A 20,699-nucleotide genomic window follows, 5' to 3' on the forward strand; every position below is an offset into this window, starting at 1 on the left:
ACTGTTTAACTACAGGGGATTTTAACAAACCGAAGTGCTTCAGAGCTCAGTTGTGTCCTGAACTGATTCATAGCATCATTAGGATCAATGTGTTTGGCAGTCAGACAGATTTACAGTGTTACATATGAGAAACAACATACACAGTCACGAAAAATGGGATACATCCAGCCAATATATTTCAGCCAACTACTTCACAATACATAGAAGACACTTTTATTTTGCCAGCAATTTTGAGAATACATAAAAACAATGTTTTATTTGGCCAAGTTCGGTTAGACACAAACGATATAGTTTATTTACAATAGCAACAGTAAGATAACAACAGGCCTCATTTACAAAACAAGTGTATGACAGAAAAGTGTCGTTTCCGATACTTCATATGAGATGCATTACTAAAAAATAATGATGAGACTTCAGAGAGACAGTCCAGACACAGGGGTTAACAAAGGGATCATCTAAGGGCTATTTGAGCCAAACACTAATGTGTCTGGAGACGGAGCGTGAGAGAGCACTTAGCATTAATAAAGAGATTCTGCTCAGTCATGCTGACCTAACACATGGTTATGATGTCAATTATCTGAATGATCTGCTCAACTCTTGCCTTTGACTTTCTCACTAAGAGTAGAAGTTCATTTAGTATATCAAGGTCACACTGAGATGTCTTTTTGTATATAAGTGAGATATTATTCAAATCTTTCTTTCCTCTGAGGAATTGGTGCAAAATGTATTTGCACGTGTCTGCGTATGTACTTGTGAAATGTTTTTTGTAAAGGACTCTTATTGCTCAAAGCTCTTTGTTTTCACAATTGCGCTCTCGCCATCAGCGGTGTGACCTCACGTCACTGACCCGCTGGTATTCTCTCGTCTCTCTCTCATCCTTCTCCTCTTATCCTCTTAAAAATGACCTTGTCCTTTACGATCTGCATATTCTGACATCTCTGCCCTCAGCTAAGACAAACAGAAAATAGAAACCAAGCACACTTATATAAATATGTGCATGTATTTATTATTTCAACTATTGTGATTAAGAACAACACTAGATGAAGGTTTGTTTGTTCTTTGAAAGAAATGAATGAAATCATTCTCCTGAAAATGCTGTCATTAAGATTATGAGGAATTGTATTTGTGCAGGTACAATGAATGCGGATGGTGGTTCAAGAGATTTGATGGAGTTCTCAGTCATTTTATTTAAAGGTCATCATTTACTCACCCTCTATCCAAATCTATATAACTTTTTTGTTGTTGTGATGAACACCAAGAAAGATATTTAGAAGACCATTGACTACCATAGTACGAGAGATTGCTTTGTAAATTTCTTTGTTCTGTTGAACACAAAAGAAGATATTTGGAAGAATATAGGACTTTCCTATGGAAGTCAATGGTGACCAAGAACTGTTTGGTTACAAGCATTCTTCCAAATATCTTTCTCTGTGTTCATCAGAACAAAGAAACTTCTCTTTATGTCCCATATACTGTAGAAAGAATAATCTGAAATTTCTCCCGTCATATCACTTTATTCTGGAACTTCTATAAACACTAAAACCAAAACTGTACTGATGGACAGATAAGGATTGTCTAAATTTCAATTTAGCTGAAGGAACGATTGCTTATTTTCAGTCACAGTATCTCCACTAGAGTACAAATCAAACTTCTTTGCGTTTTTAATCATTGGTGGAGCGTGCAGAAAAGAGATGATGGTTGCTGATGTCAGCAACACTTTTCAGTAGAGCGTGATTAAACCTTTACATGACCTCACAACAATATCAAGTGAGTGGGTGTGAAGTTATGATAATTCCTCTGCTAAAATAGATCTGGATCGCTCATTAAAGCTCAGTGGAGCTGAGAGCGTAACAGCTTCAGCGGTGAAGAACATTTCCCAATATCCCGATGTTTCATAAGCAATGTGCCATAAATCCAGAGTCTTCTACACTGTCAGTCCACAGCAGCATTACATCTCTGAGTCAGACAGCAGCTGCTATTTATAAGCTCTGTTGGCTGAGCTTGTAACTTCTGTTCTGCTGGCTTGAATTTACAGCTCTTGGGAGTATTTTCTCTAAATCTGCAGCTGTTAGGAATTGGTAAAGCTTCTCTGCGGTAGGATTTCGCCTCTGGACAACATTACTCTCTTAAAAGAGCAGAGCCATAATTTAGTTGGAGTGTCTTGTAATAGGAGTGATGTCGCTTTTAATAAAGAGTGGAACATTTTTAAATGTCACATGGTTTAATAGATTTGGGGTTTGGTAAATATTTACAATAAAAGATAGATATTAAATTCAAGCATATTTTAAGCATAAATCTGAGTTTAGTAGTCTAATGAAATATAGACGTTAAATGTATATTCTTCATAATATCGTATATATACAGTATATATATATATACATAGTGATAGTTTATGTCTATCATTTATTCACCCTCATGTCATTCCAAACCCGTATGAGTTTCTTTCTGCTGCAGAACAACAAAGAAGATATTTTGAGCAATGTCTCAGTGGTTTTGTGTCCATACAATGGAAGTCAATAGGGGCAGTAATAGGTTTGGCTGCAAACATTTTTCAGAATAACTTCTTTTATGTTTTGCAGAAGAAAGAAAGTCATACAGGCTTGAAATGATAAAAGAATTTTCATTTTGGGCGAACTATCCCTCTGGGTTCATTTCAACAGAGAGCTGCAGCACACGGGGATTGAGCAAGATCTTAGAAACTGATTTCCTGAGCTTGTTTGCGATAAACATGGTTCAATTTGATCTTGTCCTTTTTTATTATTGTGTTATTATTTTTCATAAGATATTTATAAGATGTTATTTGGTTATTTGCATCACTCTTTATTTCATAATTATTTGTAATGTTGAGCAGTAATGTTGAACTGCACCTAAAAAAAATGAAGAAATCAGAAACCAACCTGAGTTGAAAATGAATTGTAATCTCTCTGGTTTCTTGGAGATTTTCTATCCCACGGCATTATAAGTGATAATCAGACTGTAATGAAACGAGTCAGGAGTGCTTGTGCGAGAAATATAATTTCATTATAAGATGTGAAGCGGAGGAGATTGTGATCCTTAAAAACACGTTCTAAAACTACTTAAGCGTAACATCATTATTCTTTCTTTCTTCACAGGGACTTGGGTAACGTTTGGAGGCCAGATTTCAGATGAGGTAAGTCAGAATTGTTCTGTTTCACTGCCCGAAGAAACTTTATAAAAAATATGAAACTATAACATTCAAAATGAAAACAGTAGCGAAAGTGACAAGAAAAAGCCCGCAGAATGCAAATACTGTGCAAAACAATGTGACATTGTTCTAGAGGTTGTGTAAAATGTGCATGTGCACGGGTGCAGATGTTGTGGAAGGGACAGTCAAATCCACCTAGAGGACGAACAAGACTCATTGGACGGGCAGGGACAGTCATTTGTTTTTGAGGGCATGTAAGTTTATAGAAAAACCGCCTGCTGTTCTTCTGCCTCAACGGAAGTGTTAACAAGTCCTCAACCTCTCCACTCAAACAGGCCTGTTCTTTCAATGCCGGTTGTCAGGAGAGCAAGCTTGAAACGCTGGAATTGCCACCCTGCCCTACATCACACACACACACATTTGCTCCTGGCAGTAGAATGACTCGGCGTGTCCTGCCAGCTGAGTCGACCCGTCTGAGTGACAGAGCAGTTTGTTTCTCTGCAGTCATAAGAGATTTGCTTTCTCCGGGGCATTGGGATGTCAGAGGGCAACGTCTGAATCAGGACTTTGTGCGAGTAACACTTTGGGAGTGTGATAGTGTGTGTGTTAGTAATAGGTGGATTAAAGAAAGTGTTAAGAGGGTTTTGCTTCTGTTAAATGTTTTGAGCTTATATGAAATCTGGAGGATACAGACTGTGAAAAGTGTTCTTTCTCTCTTCGAATGACTATTTACAGATGATCCGAGGTGAAGCATCAAGCCTTAAAGGGTAACTCCGGCCAAAAAATGAAAATTCTGCCATTAATTACTCACCCTCAAGTAGTTTAACATCTGTATGACCTCCATTTTTCCCAAAAACGCAAATCAGGTAGTTTTAGAAGCTTTCTGACTCCTCAGATTGCAACTACTTGAGGGTGAGAAATTAATGGCAGAATTTTCATTTTTGGCCCTTTTTTGGCCATTTTGTTACCCTTTAAATTAAACTCTGCTGCTCAATACATGTTGTTATGCTGATGCTCCAAAGTCAAAGTTCAGCCAAAAATTAAAATTATTATTTATGATTTTTTTCAGCCTCATTTCATTCAGAACTTGCATATGACTCTTTCTTCTGTGAACACTAAAGAAGATAATTTGAGGAATGTGTCAGTGGTTTTGTGTCCATACAATAGAAGTCAATCAATCTTCTGTGTTCTGCAGAGGAAAGTCATACAGGTTTGAAATGACAAGGTGAGTAAACGACAAAAGTTTGTGAAATGGAAGAAAGTCGTGAAATGAATCACAAGGTTAAGAACATCTTTATATTCAGCTGCCTAGAGCATCCCACCTATGATTCATGAGTCTGCGAGGAGGAAATTAAAGTCATCTCAAGGCTAAGCCCTCGCATTGCGGGCAACCAAATCAATTTACATTATCACTCTCAATGGTCACGTGAACCCATGGATTGACCAGTGAGTTAAATATCTAAACCCTCCATCTTTTCAGTCTCATTAGAAGAGGACAGAGAGATTCATTTAAGCGGGTAATGCCTTAAAGTCCTTCTCCATTTGTCTGCTTTCCTCCATTTTTAATTGTGATGCATGGTTTAGTTTAGGTGTTTCCCTTGTCAAAAAGAAGTATACTTGAAGTTCATTTTTAAGTATACTTAAGTAAAGTTCAAGTATATTTTTTAAGTATACTTTATGTAGTAAGTATACTAATATCTAGTAGAATGCTTGGAAGTGTACTATTTGAATACCGCTTGGGACTAAATTGGCCCACTTTTTAGTTTATAAAAGTATAGTTTTAAGTATACTTCAAGTGTAACAGTAGTAAACATTTGAGTACACAACAATTTTACAATTAAGTTTACATTTGTACTACAACTATACTCCAAGTAAACTTGTTGGTGTACTGATTACTAGTTCAATACTTTTAGCACACGTTTAGTCTGTGAAAGTACACTTTGAAGTTTATTCCCAGTAAACTATTAGTTAAGTAATATACTGCAAGTATACTTGTAGGTTTTCTTTAGGTTTACTAGTTTATTACTTAGTAGCACATTTGTCATTTATAAAAGTACACTTTAAAGTTTACTCTCAGTAAACTATAAATTTATTTTAAGTATGCTTGTAAGCTTTCTTTAGGTCACCTTGCATATATACTGATAGTTAACTATTAATACTTGTAGTACATTTGTAAGTACACTTCAAGGTGTATTCTTAGTAAGCTAGTTGAAGTATTTTTATGAACATATACAAATACAACAAATATTGAACAATATATTGAACAAATATTAATTTTGCACTTGACAAACTTGTAATATACAGTATCTCACAGAAGTGAGTACACCCCTCACATTTTTGAAAATATTTTATTATATCTTATTATATCACTACTTTACATTGTAACAAAGTATTATTTCTTCAGTGTTGTCACATGAAAAGATATAATAAAATATTTACTAAAATGCGAGGGGTGTACTCACTACTGTTAGATACTGTACCTCTAACTGTACATGTACAGATGACTCAAAATCATTAATTACAGTAACATATTAATGTTCACCTTACTGGGAAAATATTAGGAAACACAAGCTAAACCAACAAAAGAAGTAAATTAAATTTTCTTCAGTTCAAATTTATTTCTATAGCCCGATTAAAATCTTTCACAGCTTTACAAATACATATTAATATAAAAAGTAGCTATATTAATATAATAAGTAGTGACAGAAGTATAAAACAGGAAATTATGCAATAGACATAATAAATAGAAAACTGTTCTATATAGTAAATACAAAAAAGAATAAAAGAGAGTCAAAACATTCATTTGTGGTGATATGTAATAACTGTACAAAATATTTTTTACAGATATAAAAGAGCATATGTCGGGAAGGTTTTCAAGGTCATCCATTAATGTATTTATATAATATTTATATATATGTATTTATATAATAAAAACAATTAGCAGTTGCTAGTTTGCCAATCGAAATTCAACACACACAGCAAAATCGCCAGTGTTAAAAAAGGTAAAATTAACACTCACAGTGTATATATAATCCACACTTCGATAGTGTGGATTATATATACACTGTGAGAGTTAATTTGACCTTTTTTAACACTGGCGATTTTGCTGTGTGCAGTGGAGAAATTATATTACAGTACTATCACAAACTTTTAACGTAGAACTCACTTAACATCACTGTTATGTCTTTGAACAATGAAAATTAAGCAATTCAGTATTAAAAAATATGCTAGAAAAGCACCAACATACCTCACAGTGCTTCTTCACTTTCATTCACTCCGTAAGTATTCAGATGGACTCCAACTTCTACAGTTAAATGAATATGTTGAGTTTAATCGCGTTCTATAATTCAGAGTTGTCATTGCTTAGTAAAGAAAAAAAATGAAATCAAAATAAAATAAATGCAATTTTTTTAAGCAATCATTTAAGTTCCACACATTTGTATTTATTTTATTCCAAGCCAAGTCATACTTGTTACTGTGTAAACTAGAAGATGTAAATGAATTATAAGACATTGTGAAAAACTAGAAGAAAATGTGAAGATTATGAAGTATGTAAAACTTAACTTAATTAACTTTACTTGCTGTGGCAAAACTTGGCACTCGGTTGCTTAAGTGTTTTTAGGTGGTTGCTATGGTGTTGCTAAGGTATTCTGGGTCATTGCAAAGGTGTTGTAAGATGGTTTCTAGGGTGCTCTAAATGATCGATGGCTTCACCGCCATCATATGCATGATCACTTTTAAAGTCATAGCACAACTCTCTTGTATAAGCTGCTCAATTTTACACCTCATTTATGGGTCCATGAGAAACAGTGCGGGACAGGTTATGCACCAAAGTTTTGTCCAGAAAAAAAACTGAGTAATAAGAAGAGCACCACTAACTTTGAGAAAAGTATTTAATAGGCTACTCAAGCAAAAGAATAGACACAAGTACAAGCCAAGTATACTTTGAAGTCAAAAGATTAAGTACAAGTATAGGCAAAATATACTTAAACTTTTCACTCCGTAAAATCAACTATACTTAAGAGTACATTTAAGTATATTTCTGAGAAATACATAAAGTGAATTTCTAAGAAGTACATAAGAAGTAGACTGAAAGTATGCTTTCCTATTTTAAGTTTGAAATAAGTATACTTATAGCACACTTGAATAAACTTCTTTTTGATAAGGGTTGGCTGTGGTGTTATTGTGAAGCAGGGACCCGAAGAAAGGGATGAGAGGCTCAAAGGACTGGATCAATAAAAATGTGATTTCAGAGATGATTAAAAAAGTGATTGCTCACATGGTAATCATACCAATACAAACACATTTGCACTCATTTACGAATTCCTTCTCACCCTGATATATGAATGTGAGCTTAGCTCATAACAAAACCCTCAAACAGCCAAAATTAATCTCCAAGCATGCGGGGGAGATGAATGGGCAGCTGTCAGGATGAATGATTCCCAATGTGACACTGAAACACCTGCTAAATCACTTCATAATAAAAATAAATGTGATCACAACTACAGAAACCTTTGTAAAAGTGACCCAAAGGCTATATAAATGTCTTTTCAATGTTTTACTTCAAACCAGAGTGAGATTTGGCTTGGTCTTGTAATAAACACTAAACATTTATTGTTGAAGCAATTCCAGCGTTATGGATGTGACATTTGCAATCAACATTTGAAATATATAAACTCACAGAGAATGTATTTATTACCACTATATTGAATAATCTGTTTATATTTTAATAAACCCCTGATGATAGAGTCTAGATATCAGAAAAATATCAGTCTATGCACATCAAGTTTTCTATTTAAAAGAGGCAAGAATTCTGCGTTATGGATGTGACAAAAACTGACACAGTTTTTAAAGACAACATACTTTGTAGAATGTATTAATTAAAATGTGAATTAAAATGCTCAAACCAGAAGCAACGATTCTCAACAAACGGAGAAGGGATGACTCTTCATAGAACATAAAATAGTTATTTTAATTTCATTTTCATGTGGCCATTTATGAGGAATATGGACTGTTATGGATGTGACAATTCACTTACCGGACTATGGAAAATCATGCTTTAAAAAAAACAAAGCATTTAAAACTTTAAGACAGACCTCACATGGGTATTTAAACCACCAGATCTTGACATGTGACATTAGTATGGCAAAAACCTTTGGGGGGAAAAAAACACTTTTTTTGTGGTTAGGTTGACATTTGCATGGAATTGCCCATTTGGGGAAGTATGCATTGAATGACATTGATTGTACTTATAGGCCAGCACAATACCTTGAATACTGTAAATCTATATTGTAGATAATGTAAACACTTTGGATTGGAATCTTAAAAATAGAAGTGGCATGTCTTACATACTGCTGTAGTTGATATTTTTGTGGTACTTGATACTAAGTGTGTGTGTGTGTGTGTGTGTGCGTGCGTGCGTGTCTTTCAGGTGGCAGAACGGTTGATGACTATAGCTTATGACAGCGGGGTGAACCTTTTTGACACGGCAGAGGTGTATGCTGCAGGAAAGTGAGTGTGACTCAACTCCATCAATAATACCCATAATTCACTCTACACCATGACTCATAATTAACATCTCTCTGTCCGTTACAGAGCTGAAGTCATACTGGGAAACATCATCAGAAAGAAGGGCTGGAGGTACGGTTGCATGTGTACGTGTGTAAATAAGTAGCTATGTAACTGTGATACAAGAACGCAGGGAGTGCAAACTCTTTGCTCAAGTAGAAACTGCAAGATGTTTGTTTTTTTGTGGTTGTTGTCTACCTGCTGACTGTGGCGTCGGTTACATCTCATTTGTCAGATGGGGGTAGATGGGGGCTTTGATCACTAGGATGTTCCCCGTTTTGTAACGCTGAATTGACGGAGGCACACAAGTACTTCCTGGTGTGGGTGGTTGCCATGGCAACGGATGGCAACCCACTGTGATCAATATCACTTGTGGAATGACTGTGTTTCCGCTGACTTGGAAAATTTCTTATGGCTGGAATACACTACAAGACTTTTAAAATCTTAACTTTTTTTTAACTAGACATCATACACTTGCAGACTTTTTGAAAGTTTCAGATAGAAACACACTAACTGATCAAATCTGCAGACTGGCACAGACTTTCTGCAGCAAGTCCAGACTGAAAATATGGGCAAAAGTCTTGTAGTGTGTTTTAGCCTTTAGTCGTGTTGTTAATTTGTCATTGTTCCATTTCAGTATGAGAGATAAAAAGGACTGTGTTTGCCATGGAATAGTACCATAGTGCACACTATGTAGCATGCACTAAATACTACATCATCTTTTATAATTATTTGAAACTTGGCTATTTCAGTTAATATAAATGGTTGTTTTATGTTTTTACAATCCGGTTTTGTGTAACTCTTGGCAGTTAAATTAAATCATGAATCTTTAATATTGACTAATAATGACTGATCAACACATTGTTATGCTAATGAATTCTCTCTGTTCACACTGCAGAGAACATATTATATATCATCTTATTATCTAGCTATCCCATGACACCCATTCAAAATTCATAAACTCATCTGGTTTTATGATCTTGGTATATTTTTGATGGATGCACATTAAAGGTGACGTGACCCAATGAAATCTACAGCTTTTTAAACAGAGCACAGATTTGTTTTCACTCTTTCACTTCTTTTTTGCCTTTCATCGTTTTGTTAGTGTCTTCCTAAATCTTTAATGTCTTTCCAGTTTATTCCCCTCTCATTCCCATATTTTAATTGTAGCCCCGTTCCACTTCCCTCATAACCCAGTTTCTACCCTTCAGCTTTCCTTTCATTTGCTTTTTCATTTCAAGCTCTATCGCTGATCCTCCATCCCACTCCAGCCTCTTCGTGAAGCTGATGGTGTTTTTCATGAAGCTCGTGTGTTTTTACACTGATTGCTTTCGTGCTACACAAAAGTGACAATTGGGTGGGAAACTGTTCCCCTTTGTGTCACCCACAGAGCCGCCAGGATCACTTAAAATCGGATTTCTTGTATCTGTTATAGGTTTGGATTTGACTCAACCCCAGCTTTCATGATTAAAGCGTGTCTTCTGTAATTTGTCTGTTTTTCATTTGTCTTAAATTATATTTGGCTCTCTTTTTAATTTAATTTTTTTGCAAATAATAAATGTAGGGCACATTGAGAGTTCCTAGTGATGAAAGCTCATTTACACCCTTTTAAAATGTAGATGAGAATGAATCTCTTAGACCTGCAGATTACTGTCAAAACAGCTAGAGGCGAAAGTTATGTACAGTATGTGTCATCACATAGCAATAGCATTACTGTCTCTAGGTCTGTTGTTTGCTGTTTAATAAAGTCATAATAGCAAAATGTTAAATGCGATCTTATTTGTAAGTCGCTTTGAAGAAAAGCGTCTGCTAAATGTAAATATAAATAAATAACCGGCTAACAGGCCTGATGGCTACTTGTCAGTTTTTGGAAGACTTCAGTATAAATGAACTTAACTTTTTCTCTCATCTTTTTAAGGCGATCCAGTCTGGTTATAACCACCAAGCTCTACTGGGGTGGAAAGTGAGTAAACGGTTCATGTCACTTCCTGTTGAGAGACACAGGCTGATATTTAATAACTGTCTCTTCATTGAACGTTCTAAAGAGCAGCACACTTAACGCTGACATCTGTGGATTTCCACGTTTCATAAATGCAATTATGCAGCTTGGCTGAGGTCAGGAGCTGACCCAGCGTTTCTCCGTCAGTCCGGTCTGTGTCTCGTCTCAGGTGCACCTGGAGAGCCAGATAAGACTAAAGAAAAGCCATGTTCCGTTTCTCCACAAATCCTCTCTTATGAATAATAATTGCTGTTTAAACATGCCGGCATAACGCTGCGTCTTTTTCAATATGAAGAGCGAGCGTTTTGCACTGGGAAACAGATGATCGCGAATATCTGGCAGATGCACAGAAGCTAGGCTGAACGACTTGAGAGATGTACTTTGCCATAGCGCAGCTTTCTAAAGTTTTGTTTGTGTCTTTTTTTACCACAGAGCTGAGACAGAAAGAGGTCTCTCCAGGAAACACATTATCGAAGGTACACTACACCTTCTCCTTTAAACTGTCTGCTGACAGTTCTGTTTATTTGCACACGCTTTCTGCATTGTTTTTGCACCCGATTCACTAAAGGAATTACGCAAATCATGCACAGATATACCAAAAACGAAACATTTGATGCAATTAGGATTTTGGGGATTATTTGATGTGTTAGATTGTGCATGATGCAGCAGACTGAGTCTGTACAGCATCACTGCACCACTACAGTAATTTATTTTATTAAAATTCCTGAAACTGCACTCGAGAACATTGTGTACTGTATCTGGGTTTGTTCCCAATTATAATGCTTTTTATCTTTTCATCTGTTGATGAGTTACTGGTGTCATCATAACCAATAAAAAAGTACAAAAGCATTTATTTTTCAGTTTTATCAGTTTAGTAATGACACAATGTTAATAGCAGCACATAAGTTGCACTGGGTTTTGTGATTAAGAAGGCTAATTTACATAGAAAGAAGGTGTGTGCACTGAAAAGAACATTTGTGCATGTTTAGTTAAAGTGAATTGTGGTGCTTAGTGAAGGAGACAAAGATTTTTGTACTGACATTCAAAAACCGTTTTAGCGAGTTGGACGCTCTTTGTTTTTTCTCTCTTTATGAAATGTCCTTATGAAATGTTCTCTCTTTTTATGCATATGTACAATTAAATATACACTAGCCTTAGAATTTCTTAATACTGTACTTGAAAATTTCCCACATTTTAAAATAATAGTCAACCCATTAAAACCATGGAATAAGACAATTATGGGAATTATGTTGTGACTAAAAGCATCAAAAATAAATAATATAAAATATATATTTTAGCATCTTCAAAGTAGTCACTTTTTGTATAGAATTTCCAAAATCGTACACCTGGGAAGCTTTTTAAACAGCATTGAAGAACAGTATTGAAGAAATTTCCATCAATGCTCAACTCTTATTGGCTGATTTTTATTTATTGTTTGGTCCAATCATTCGTTTCAGAAATGTTTTTAAATAAAAATGTTGCTTGCTAATAGAAATTAATATGTTGGCACAAATAGATTTTTTGTCTATAAATGTAATTTCAAACAAAGAGTTTTAAGATCACGAGACACATTTGGTCAAGTGATGCTAAACTTTTAAACAGTAGTGTAGATATGTATGAAATATGTCAATAATTTCTTTTATTGTAGAAATGCAATTTTCTGTTAGGGATTGTGTTTTCATGTGGGTTATGTTACCGTATTCATGTATACAAAAAGCCATTGAAATCTATGGAATGATCCCGTTTAAGTAAACATGTCTGTGACATACTGGTATCCACACACGGACATTGATTGAGTGAATTTAGTGGTAGTGTCACTTGGGTGGCACTGAAGAGGAGACACACACTCTCACTTAACACTCCATCACAGAACACACACACACATGTTGGACACAATGAAGCAGCAGAAAGTCAGGATGTTAAGCACGTCACGCACATCTGACCTTCCAAAATAAATCTCCTTTGCATCATTTGCTCCTGACTGAATCTCATCTGACACAGCGCCTCGAATTCTGAATAAACAGATTATTAATGGTGGGGGCACAAGAGTGATGTTGCGATCCAGCATTTGGTGGCAGTACTGACTTGTTTCATTACATCAAAATAATGAAAGAGAAGCAGTGAGATTTATGGGAGGCATTAATATTGCAGTATTAACTACTGCCCTGAAATGCTTACATTGTAATGCGTACATTCTAGGGTGAAAATTACTTTTGTCTGAAGTAATATACAACCATGGCCTAGATATTCAGGTTTACTGGGGTAGAAGATGAATGATGGTTGTGTGTGCTGTTCTGTGCTGGCCTTTATTTTTCTCTCATGTCAGCAGGTTTGAGGCCAGACACTTATTTTACAAACAGAGAGCTTGGGGAACTGCACTTTCCACCTGAAGATGTGTTTATATGGAGCATGTCTGTGAACATGCTTAGCCATAGTCAAGATTCTTTCTCCCATCACTGGATTGAGTTCAGTCACTGGTGTGCAAAGTCACGCTTATGTCACATTAAAGTGGTCTGATGGAATTTTACTTCTTTAAATTTAGTTTGTGAGTAGTATAGCAGCTGTTTGAGCATAAACAAAATCTGCAACGCTTAAAGTTAACAGAAAAGAAAGATATTTTCTCTAACAGAAACTTTTTTCTGGGTTAGTGACATCACAAATCCCCAAATTGACATTGACCCTGCCCCCTGGAACACGGATAGGGTAATGGGCGGGACATTTGAACACACACTCAAAGCTGTAGACCAATCATAAAAGACTGTCTCAGTTTGACCAATCAGAGCGTTTCGGAAGGAGGCACTTCAAAGAACCAGACACTCAACAGCCTGTTTTCTGAGAATCGAGATGACGGTGTGAAACACCGGTGAAATACAGTAGGTAATGCATAAAGCATTTTTTGAAAATCAAAATATGAACACCTCTTGTTAGCACATCAAAATAATAAAGACTAATAATAAAGAAAAACTAACAATTCAGTTCGATTACGATTGCGATGTCAACGACTCGATATCATGATGCGCCACAATGCGTTGCATTCTCAATTTTCAATATCACTGCACAAGTATGTCTGTCTCCCTTACACATTACTGTTGTGGGTTATTCTTGTCTTTCTTGTCAAAGCCCAACATTAAAGTCCCCGTGAACTGGAAGTTGCGATCGTTTTTTTCCGTATTTTGACGCATGTGAAATGGAATTTAGAGTATGAAAAATAGTGGGCGTGGCTTTCATTTTTCTCTGCGATTTAATTGGATGTATAAAAACTGCCGTTGCATTTTGAAATGGAACTGGCAGCAGACTGACAGTTGAAGGGGAAGAGTTAACGGATGCTCCACCCAAGCCGCGTAAAATACGTCATTTAAGATGGATAGTCACTACTGGACAGAAGTGCATTTTCAGATTTTAACTGAAGATTATGAGGGCACACAAATTTTAAAAAGAGAATGACCCACATTGATAAACTATTTACAATAAACGCTGCAATATTTCATGAAAAATAGGCATTGTCATTTTTTATTTCACTGGCACTTTAAAACTACGCTCTAGTGGCGCGCGGTTCTTTAATAATGCCAGTGTGTCGCTTAGAGACGCATTGTGGCGTCTGTTATGTGTTGCTTGAGCGCTTAACATCTTGAACGTCTTTCAACGTCAGTTCAAGTTCAGAAATTTATGAAAATGCTCTTTATATACACATCTTCCTGCGCGCGTACACTCACCTCAACGAGACGCGCAAGCGCTGCTCACACTGAAATTACAGTCTGAAAGATGTATTTATACAGATTAGATCAAATGTAACGTTTTCTTTTAGGAAATAATATAATAATATATAGGATATAATAAGAATACTTTATTTACAATAAAAACAGTAACCGTTAGCACATGCTATTTAATTGAATTTTTAATAAGCAAAAAAGTCATTTGTTTTAATGCATCAGTGCTGTAATCGTTCACATCAGCATCGCAATGCATCGTAAAAACCATTACATTCAACAGCCCTAGTGTTTGGTTAAAAATTGTCATCCTATGGTGCTATAGGAAAAGATATTGTCAGTTGTATTATTGATCAATATTAGATCTTGCTTGGCTTGCCTATTCCTCAGAGTCCCGACAAACACCACAATCTCCTACTCCTGGAGTAATTGTGAAGCCTTTACCAACCGCAGAATGTTGACCCTATATAGTGAATCTCTGGAGAAAAGAAAGAATCCAGTCCCAAACACTTCATTACATTTGACCATCAATTCACAGGGTAATGGGAATAAAGAGAGAGACAGAAGATATAAGTGAACTCTGGGGTATTAGACAGGACGGCTTTGATTATATGAAAGTCCACCTGACTCACGCAGCTGTGGGTCCCCTGTCTGTAAAGCTTTATTTAGGGGGGGATGTTTATCTCGATGTCACAGGGACTTGAATCTTCAGCAGATCCTCTGTGATCTTTCAAAATGCTTTGGGCTTTTCAGACAGGACCTTTAAGTACATTGTTGACCGGTGCTTGAATTCTTAAACCCCAACAATGGTTGGCCCCAGTCCTCATTGCTACTCAGCAAAATAAAGCATATTCGATTGTCCCCCACTGACATCCCTGGTAAACATTACCGGATCGTTTGAAAGGGAACATAAAACAAACACTCACACACGGTTTGTTTTTCAGGTCTGAAGGGCTCCTTACAGAGAATGCAGCTGGAATATGTCGATGTGGTCTTTGCCAACCGGCCCGATAGCAACACACCAATGGAGGGTGAGTTGTGTCATGGAGACAACTTCTATGGAAGTTTCTCTGAAAATATTTTGACCTTAACCAAAGCACCGGAAGAGTTTTGCTGACAATGCATTGACAATAGTGCATCAAAAGCCAGAGAGGTACAAATGAATGAGTGCGTCAGACTGAAAGGGTTCGTGTCCCACGGGCGAGTACTTTGAAAGAGGTAGTCATGATGACTGGGTTACGATTAAGTGCAGTCCCCAGGGTACCATCACAATAATAACTCTGAATAAACTCAATTCTTACTTGTGCCCTATAGGTAATACAGCCAGCAGGCTGCCACGGCACTGTTAAGATTCTGTTCTGCCCGAAACTTCCAGAGCAGTCAACCTGAAAATCTTATCTATTGTTTTAATGTGTTTTTGGCCGGGCTTGCTTTTTTAAATTATGGGGATCAGGAGAACTTTTTATGTGTGGGGTGGATAGGTTACAAAAAACATTCCTGGATTTTCCCCTCACGCTCATGACAACACTGACAATAAACCGGTGTCATAAACAGATTTAAACAGTATCAAAGTAGATTTGTATAAAGACAAGAATAATAGAGATATAGGAAAAGACTGATACTGTTGTCTAAGTTATGAGAGTTTTACTCTCAGAAGAGATGAATGAGGAGACAAGATAATTGAATCAGCCTCATGACCTTCAGTTCTTCTCATAAAAAACACCAGCTGTAACAACAGATTCTCTCTGTATCCATCCTTATATCCACTTGAATGCCAAGTCAAAACATTGCAAGTGCACAGAAGAGTCTCTGGGAGTCTGCGTCTTAACAACTAGTCTCACAGACTAGCAATTAGTTAGGACTAATTAGTCTTACTTTTCATATTTCAATAAGCCCAATCTACCTTTTTATGTAACCGATTTAAAGAAGTCTTGAAGAAAAAAATGAGATGACTAACTACTAAGACTAGTCTAAGCAGTTTATGCAACCGGACCCTGGTCTGTGTGTGTTTGTTGATCAGTCTGGCAAGTGGTTAATAATAGCACACGTTTCCGTTAACAGTAAAGTTTGACATTATAAACGTCAGATCAAGAGCAGGGTGCTGTGTGCGGTGATGTCGTGCAGGCTACACTATAACATTTCTGTTGTTTAAACTTGGCGAAGTGATATGGAACTGTAATGCGGTCAACATACCTGGAACACCTTCATAGATGTGCATTTAACCGAAAGGTAATGCATCGCCATAGAACGTTTGTCAACCAATCAGATTGAAGCATTCAACAGCCCTGTGGTATAATTAACAATGACATAACTAAGTGCACCCAATGGGAGAAGTGTAGGCTCATACACTACAACAATATTTCTAAGAAGCTGTTCTGTATTTAAGTGGCAAAATTGCATGTTGTCTAGCTAAGGCATTTATTAATTTAATAATTTTACCATCCCACCCTCTAAACTGTTATGCCCCCCCTTAGCACCCCCAAGAAAAACGTCCTGGCGCCGCCCCTGGTAGTTACAATTATTCATGAGACATTACAATGCATTTTAAGGTGCATTAAAATTAATACATTAAAACTACTGTTATAATGCATTGTACATACATGCTTTAAGTAAATTGATTTATATAAATGTTTTTGTTGCATTTAAGTTTAGCCAAGTAATGGTTCTTCTACTGGTAACCCAAAATAATACTTTCTAGACCAGTGGTTCTCAAACTGGGGGCCCCAAGATGTGTCCAGGGGGCCCGCAGTTTTTGTGGCATTTTATGAAACACAGCTTTACCATAAATTTTGTGTAATCAAACAGAAAAATAATACCACCAACCAAGAGAATTGATGTTCCAGCATTGTATAATTGAATATGTCTTTGGTTTAATTAAAATTCTAAGTTTAAGATCATAAGTCTTTATTTGGGGGGGAATGCGAAGCAATTGCAATGCGACCCATACAAGGGGGGCCTTACAACGAAAAGGTTTGAGAACAACTGGTCTAGACATACTTTTAACTTGCTAGCTAATGTAATTTACTTTTTATTTCTCTTGCTTGTTATCAGATATAATCTTTGCAGATGTGTGCCGGAAGTTAAGTTTGGACCACAAAAGTGTGCATGGGCAGTAACGTTTGTTCCAGTTGTTGCTTTGAAACGGTCTATAGACTGCTTATACAGCAGGAAAGAATCAGTTGATGCATTTGGGTTTGCATTTGGGTCACTTAGTTGGCTAGCATGTCTTCGGAAGGCAAAGGTTTGAGGGGAGTGAAAGAGAACAAGTGTTTCGCATCCTCTGAATCAGTATTCATTCGTCAGAGAGGATCAGTATTCTCCCTCTGTAATGTATATAGTGCTTAAATCTGTTTTGTTGTAAAGCATTCAGGGCTTAGTAATATTTCAAAGCTCCGTGCTGCATTTCAAGGTCACATTTGTTCCAAGCCTCCATACTTTGCATGCTTCTGCAGCTCTCACCCCATCACATCACAGACCCACAGAAATGAACTGCGCCTGTCAACCTGGTACCCCTAGAGTTATTTCAACATTACTTCTCCACAGGATTTTACATCAACCTCTAGCAAACAACATAGAGAGTGCATCGCTGCATGTATCTCATTCTATCCCGGTCTGGTCTTTGCTCTTTCAGTGTATTTTTTCTAATAACCAGTACTGCATTAAAGGGATATTTCACACATTAATAACAATTCTGTCATCATTCACCCCAGTGTCATTAAAAAACCTGTTGATGAGCACAAAAAAAGATATTTTGAGAAATGTCTCTGGTTTTGTGACCATATAATGGAGGTCAATAGGGTCAGTGTTGTTTGGTAACACTTATCAAAATATCTTCTTTTGTGTTCTGCAGAAGAAAGTAAGTCATACAGGTTTAGAATGACGTGGGTGAGTTTATGAATTTTCATTTTTGGGTGAACTATCACTTTAAAGGGGTCATATGGCGCGAATACGTGTTTTTCTGTGTCTTTGGTGTGTTATAAGTTGCCCATGCATGTATTAGACACGTAAAATTGCAAAAATGAAAGTGTGGGAACAAAAGATGCATTCTATCTAAAAGCGAATGCTCACCCAGACCTGCCTGAAACGCCTCGTGTAACCACACCCCCCCAAATCTACGTCAGTTCATGGTGTGATTTGACTAAGACCGCCCAAATGTATACGCAAGTAAGGTGGGCGTACCTGTCAGTACAATTGCGTTGGAACCTGATGTTCCGAATATGGTAAGAGGCGTTACATTTCCGTCACACGCTTGCAGTATTCGACCAATCACTACACACTGGTTAACTGGCCAATCACAGCACACCTCGCTTTTCAGAGCCATGAGCTTTGTTAAAAATCTGTGCGTTTCAGAGAGGCGGAGCAAAGAGGAGATACAAACATGCACGGTATGTGGAAAATACAGCGTTTTTGAACCTTGAATCGTGTATACACATTGCTTTACATCTAAAACAAACAATAATATTCGTTTTAGCCCTGTCATATCACCCCTTTAAGAATTAACCTGAAGCCAGTATTAACAGGTCACATCTTTACTGTGAGTTTGTTCTTGCATGTGGCTCTTATCTCTGTGAACGTAATAACTTTGGTTCTTGGTGTTTAAACATCACCGGCAATGGTAAATCCTCTCTCTCTCTCTCTCTCTCTCTCTCTCTTTCTCTTAGTCTTGGGTAGACAGATAGCTATGCAGTGCCTTTCTGCTGCATCGATGCGTAAAGTGTCCAGAGTATGGTGCTTCTCACTGTGTGTGCAATGCATATCAAAAGTTCCTCTGTGACCGCACGCTACACTTTGTCCTGCCCTTTTTCTTTTCCAAGTGTTTTACCCTCGATCTGTTTCTTACCTGCAAGGCTGCAACACAGGAAAATGCTGATCGCCATTTCTTCACTCTGAAGGGTAAACGGTGAGGGGAATATAAAGTTACGCTGTAGTTTATCATTCATTTATTCCTCACGAGTGCACTTATTGAATGAAGTCACAGTGAATCTAGTCAAGCAGACCTTGATCAACTCACCGGGATTCCTGAAACGAAGCTATATTGAACCAAACCTGATTTAACAAACTCCTGAATATAGCTGAGGAAAATCTGAGACAGCAGAGTATTCTGTTCTTTTTATTTTACTAGCTACTACTGGAAAAGTATCGGGATGCTTTATCGTCACAAATTCGGAAACCCCTGAATTACCACCATAGCTTATAAAGATGACACCCTAATACAGTATGCCTTCATTATTCAAATAGTTTTGTTATTTTTGAAAAACGTTTTTCCTTCCTGTTTGATAACAGCATTGAATTTTTGTTCCTCCAGAGATTGTTAGAGCCATGACCTACGTGATAAACCAAGGCATGTCCATGTATTGGGGTACCTCACGATGGACGGCTATGGAAATAATGGTGAGTTACAGCATTATACGGAGGAATCTGTGTCATGTCTTCCTACAGGACCCAGAATTCTTAAAATATGTATTGTATAACTTACATTACATAAATAAGACTTTTGGATGAATATTACAGAATAATATACAGATATTGGCAGCTTTAGTTTTCAGGCTCCCTATGTACTGCAGATCACTCCCTATGTACATGCGGACCCAGATGTGCACTCTGATGTCTAACTAAGCATTAAGTGCTGTTTTGTCGACTGGAAAAGAAGCTGGACAAACCATTGGCTTTCTCTGTAAAGTTAAATTAAAAAGGGAACAGAATACAAGAGCTAGCTGGGCTTGGGTGGACAACAAAATGAGGCGTTGTATATCAGCTTCTCTTGTGTACATTGCATACATCACATATTTTTAGCCTGTTGCCTGAAGTCAGTGTTTTTTTCAGTGTTCTGTGTTGCTGTAATTGCAGTATAGCACAAGGCAAGTTTGCCCAAACTGATATGTTGTAATTAAATGCTGACATTAATAATTCATGGTTGATGAATGTTGGCTTGATAAGGGTTTTTACAGAAACAGCCGGAGAGGAGATATGGTGATGACCTGTAATTTGGGTGACTGTGATAATAGCATGTTCAGTGGTCATGCCTGACACATCCCACGTAAACAGCCTACCACTCGAACAGACCATCACAGCGTGGGAACGTGTCAATGACATCATTACAAATGGATGACAAGAGCACTGTACATGAACATTTATTTTTGTACTTGCATAGACAAGCAGGGGTGAGCGGAGTAGATGTCCGTTCTGTCATAACAGGAAATAGAGACTATAGTTTGACTTATATTTAGTATTAAAAATATTTATAAATTGTTTATTTCTT

The 20,699-nt window shown here is 36.9% G+C and overlaps 1 protein-coding gene across 4 annotated transcripts in view; it reads left to right on the plus strand.

The window, feature by feature from the left end:
- Nucleotides 1-20,699, plus strand: part of kcnab1a (potassium voltage-gated channel subfamily A regulatory beta subunit 1a) — a 106,215-nt gene that overhangs the window by 81,892 nt on the left and 3,624 nt on the right. For 3 of the 4 annotated variants that reach the window (XM_057347962.1, XM_057347960.1, XM_057347961.1), the window contains 7 exons: nt 3,114-3,151; nt 8,598-8,677; nt 8,762-8,806; nt 10,653-10,697; nt 11,166-11,209; nt 15,385-15,471; nt 19,746-19,831. In XM_057347962.1, the coding sequence (XP_057203945.1) occupies nt 3,114-3,151; nt 8,598-8,677; nt 8,762-8,806; nt 10,653-10,697; nt 11,166-11,209; nt 15,385-15,471; nt 19,746-19,831 (425 nt within the window). Of the gene's footprint in view, nt 1-3,113; nt 3,152-7,328; nt 7,449-8,597; nt 8,678-8,761; nt 8,807-10,652; nt 10,698-11,165; nt 11,210-15,384; nt 15,472-19,745; nt 19,832-20,699 lie in introns of those variants that run through there. The other variant, XM_057347963.1, reaches the window with a different exon arrangement.

This window comes from Triplophysa rosa, linkage group LG12 (assembly GCF_024868665.1).
Source record: "Triplophysa rosa linkage group LG12, Trosa_1v2, whole genome shotgun sequence".
Lineage (NCBI taxonomy): Eukaryota > Metazoa > Chordata > Actinopteri > Cypriniformes > Nemacheilidae > Triplophysa > Triplophysa rosa.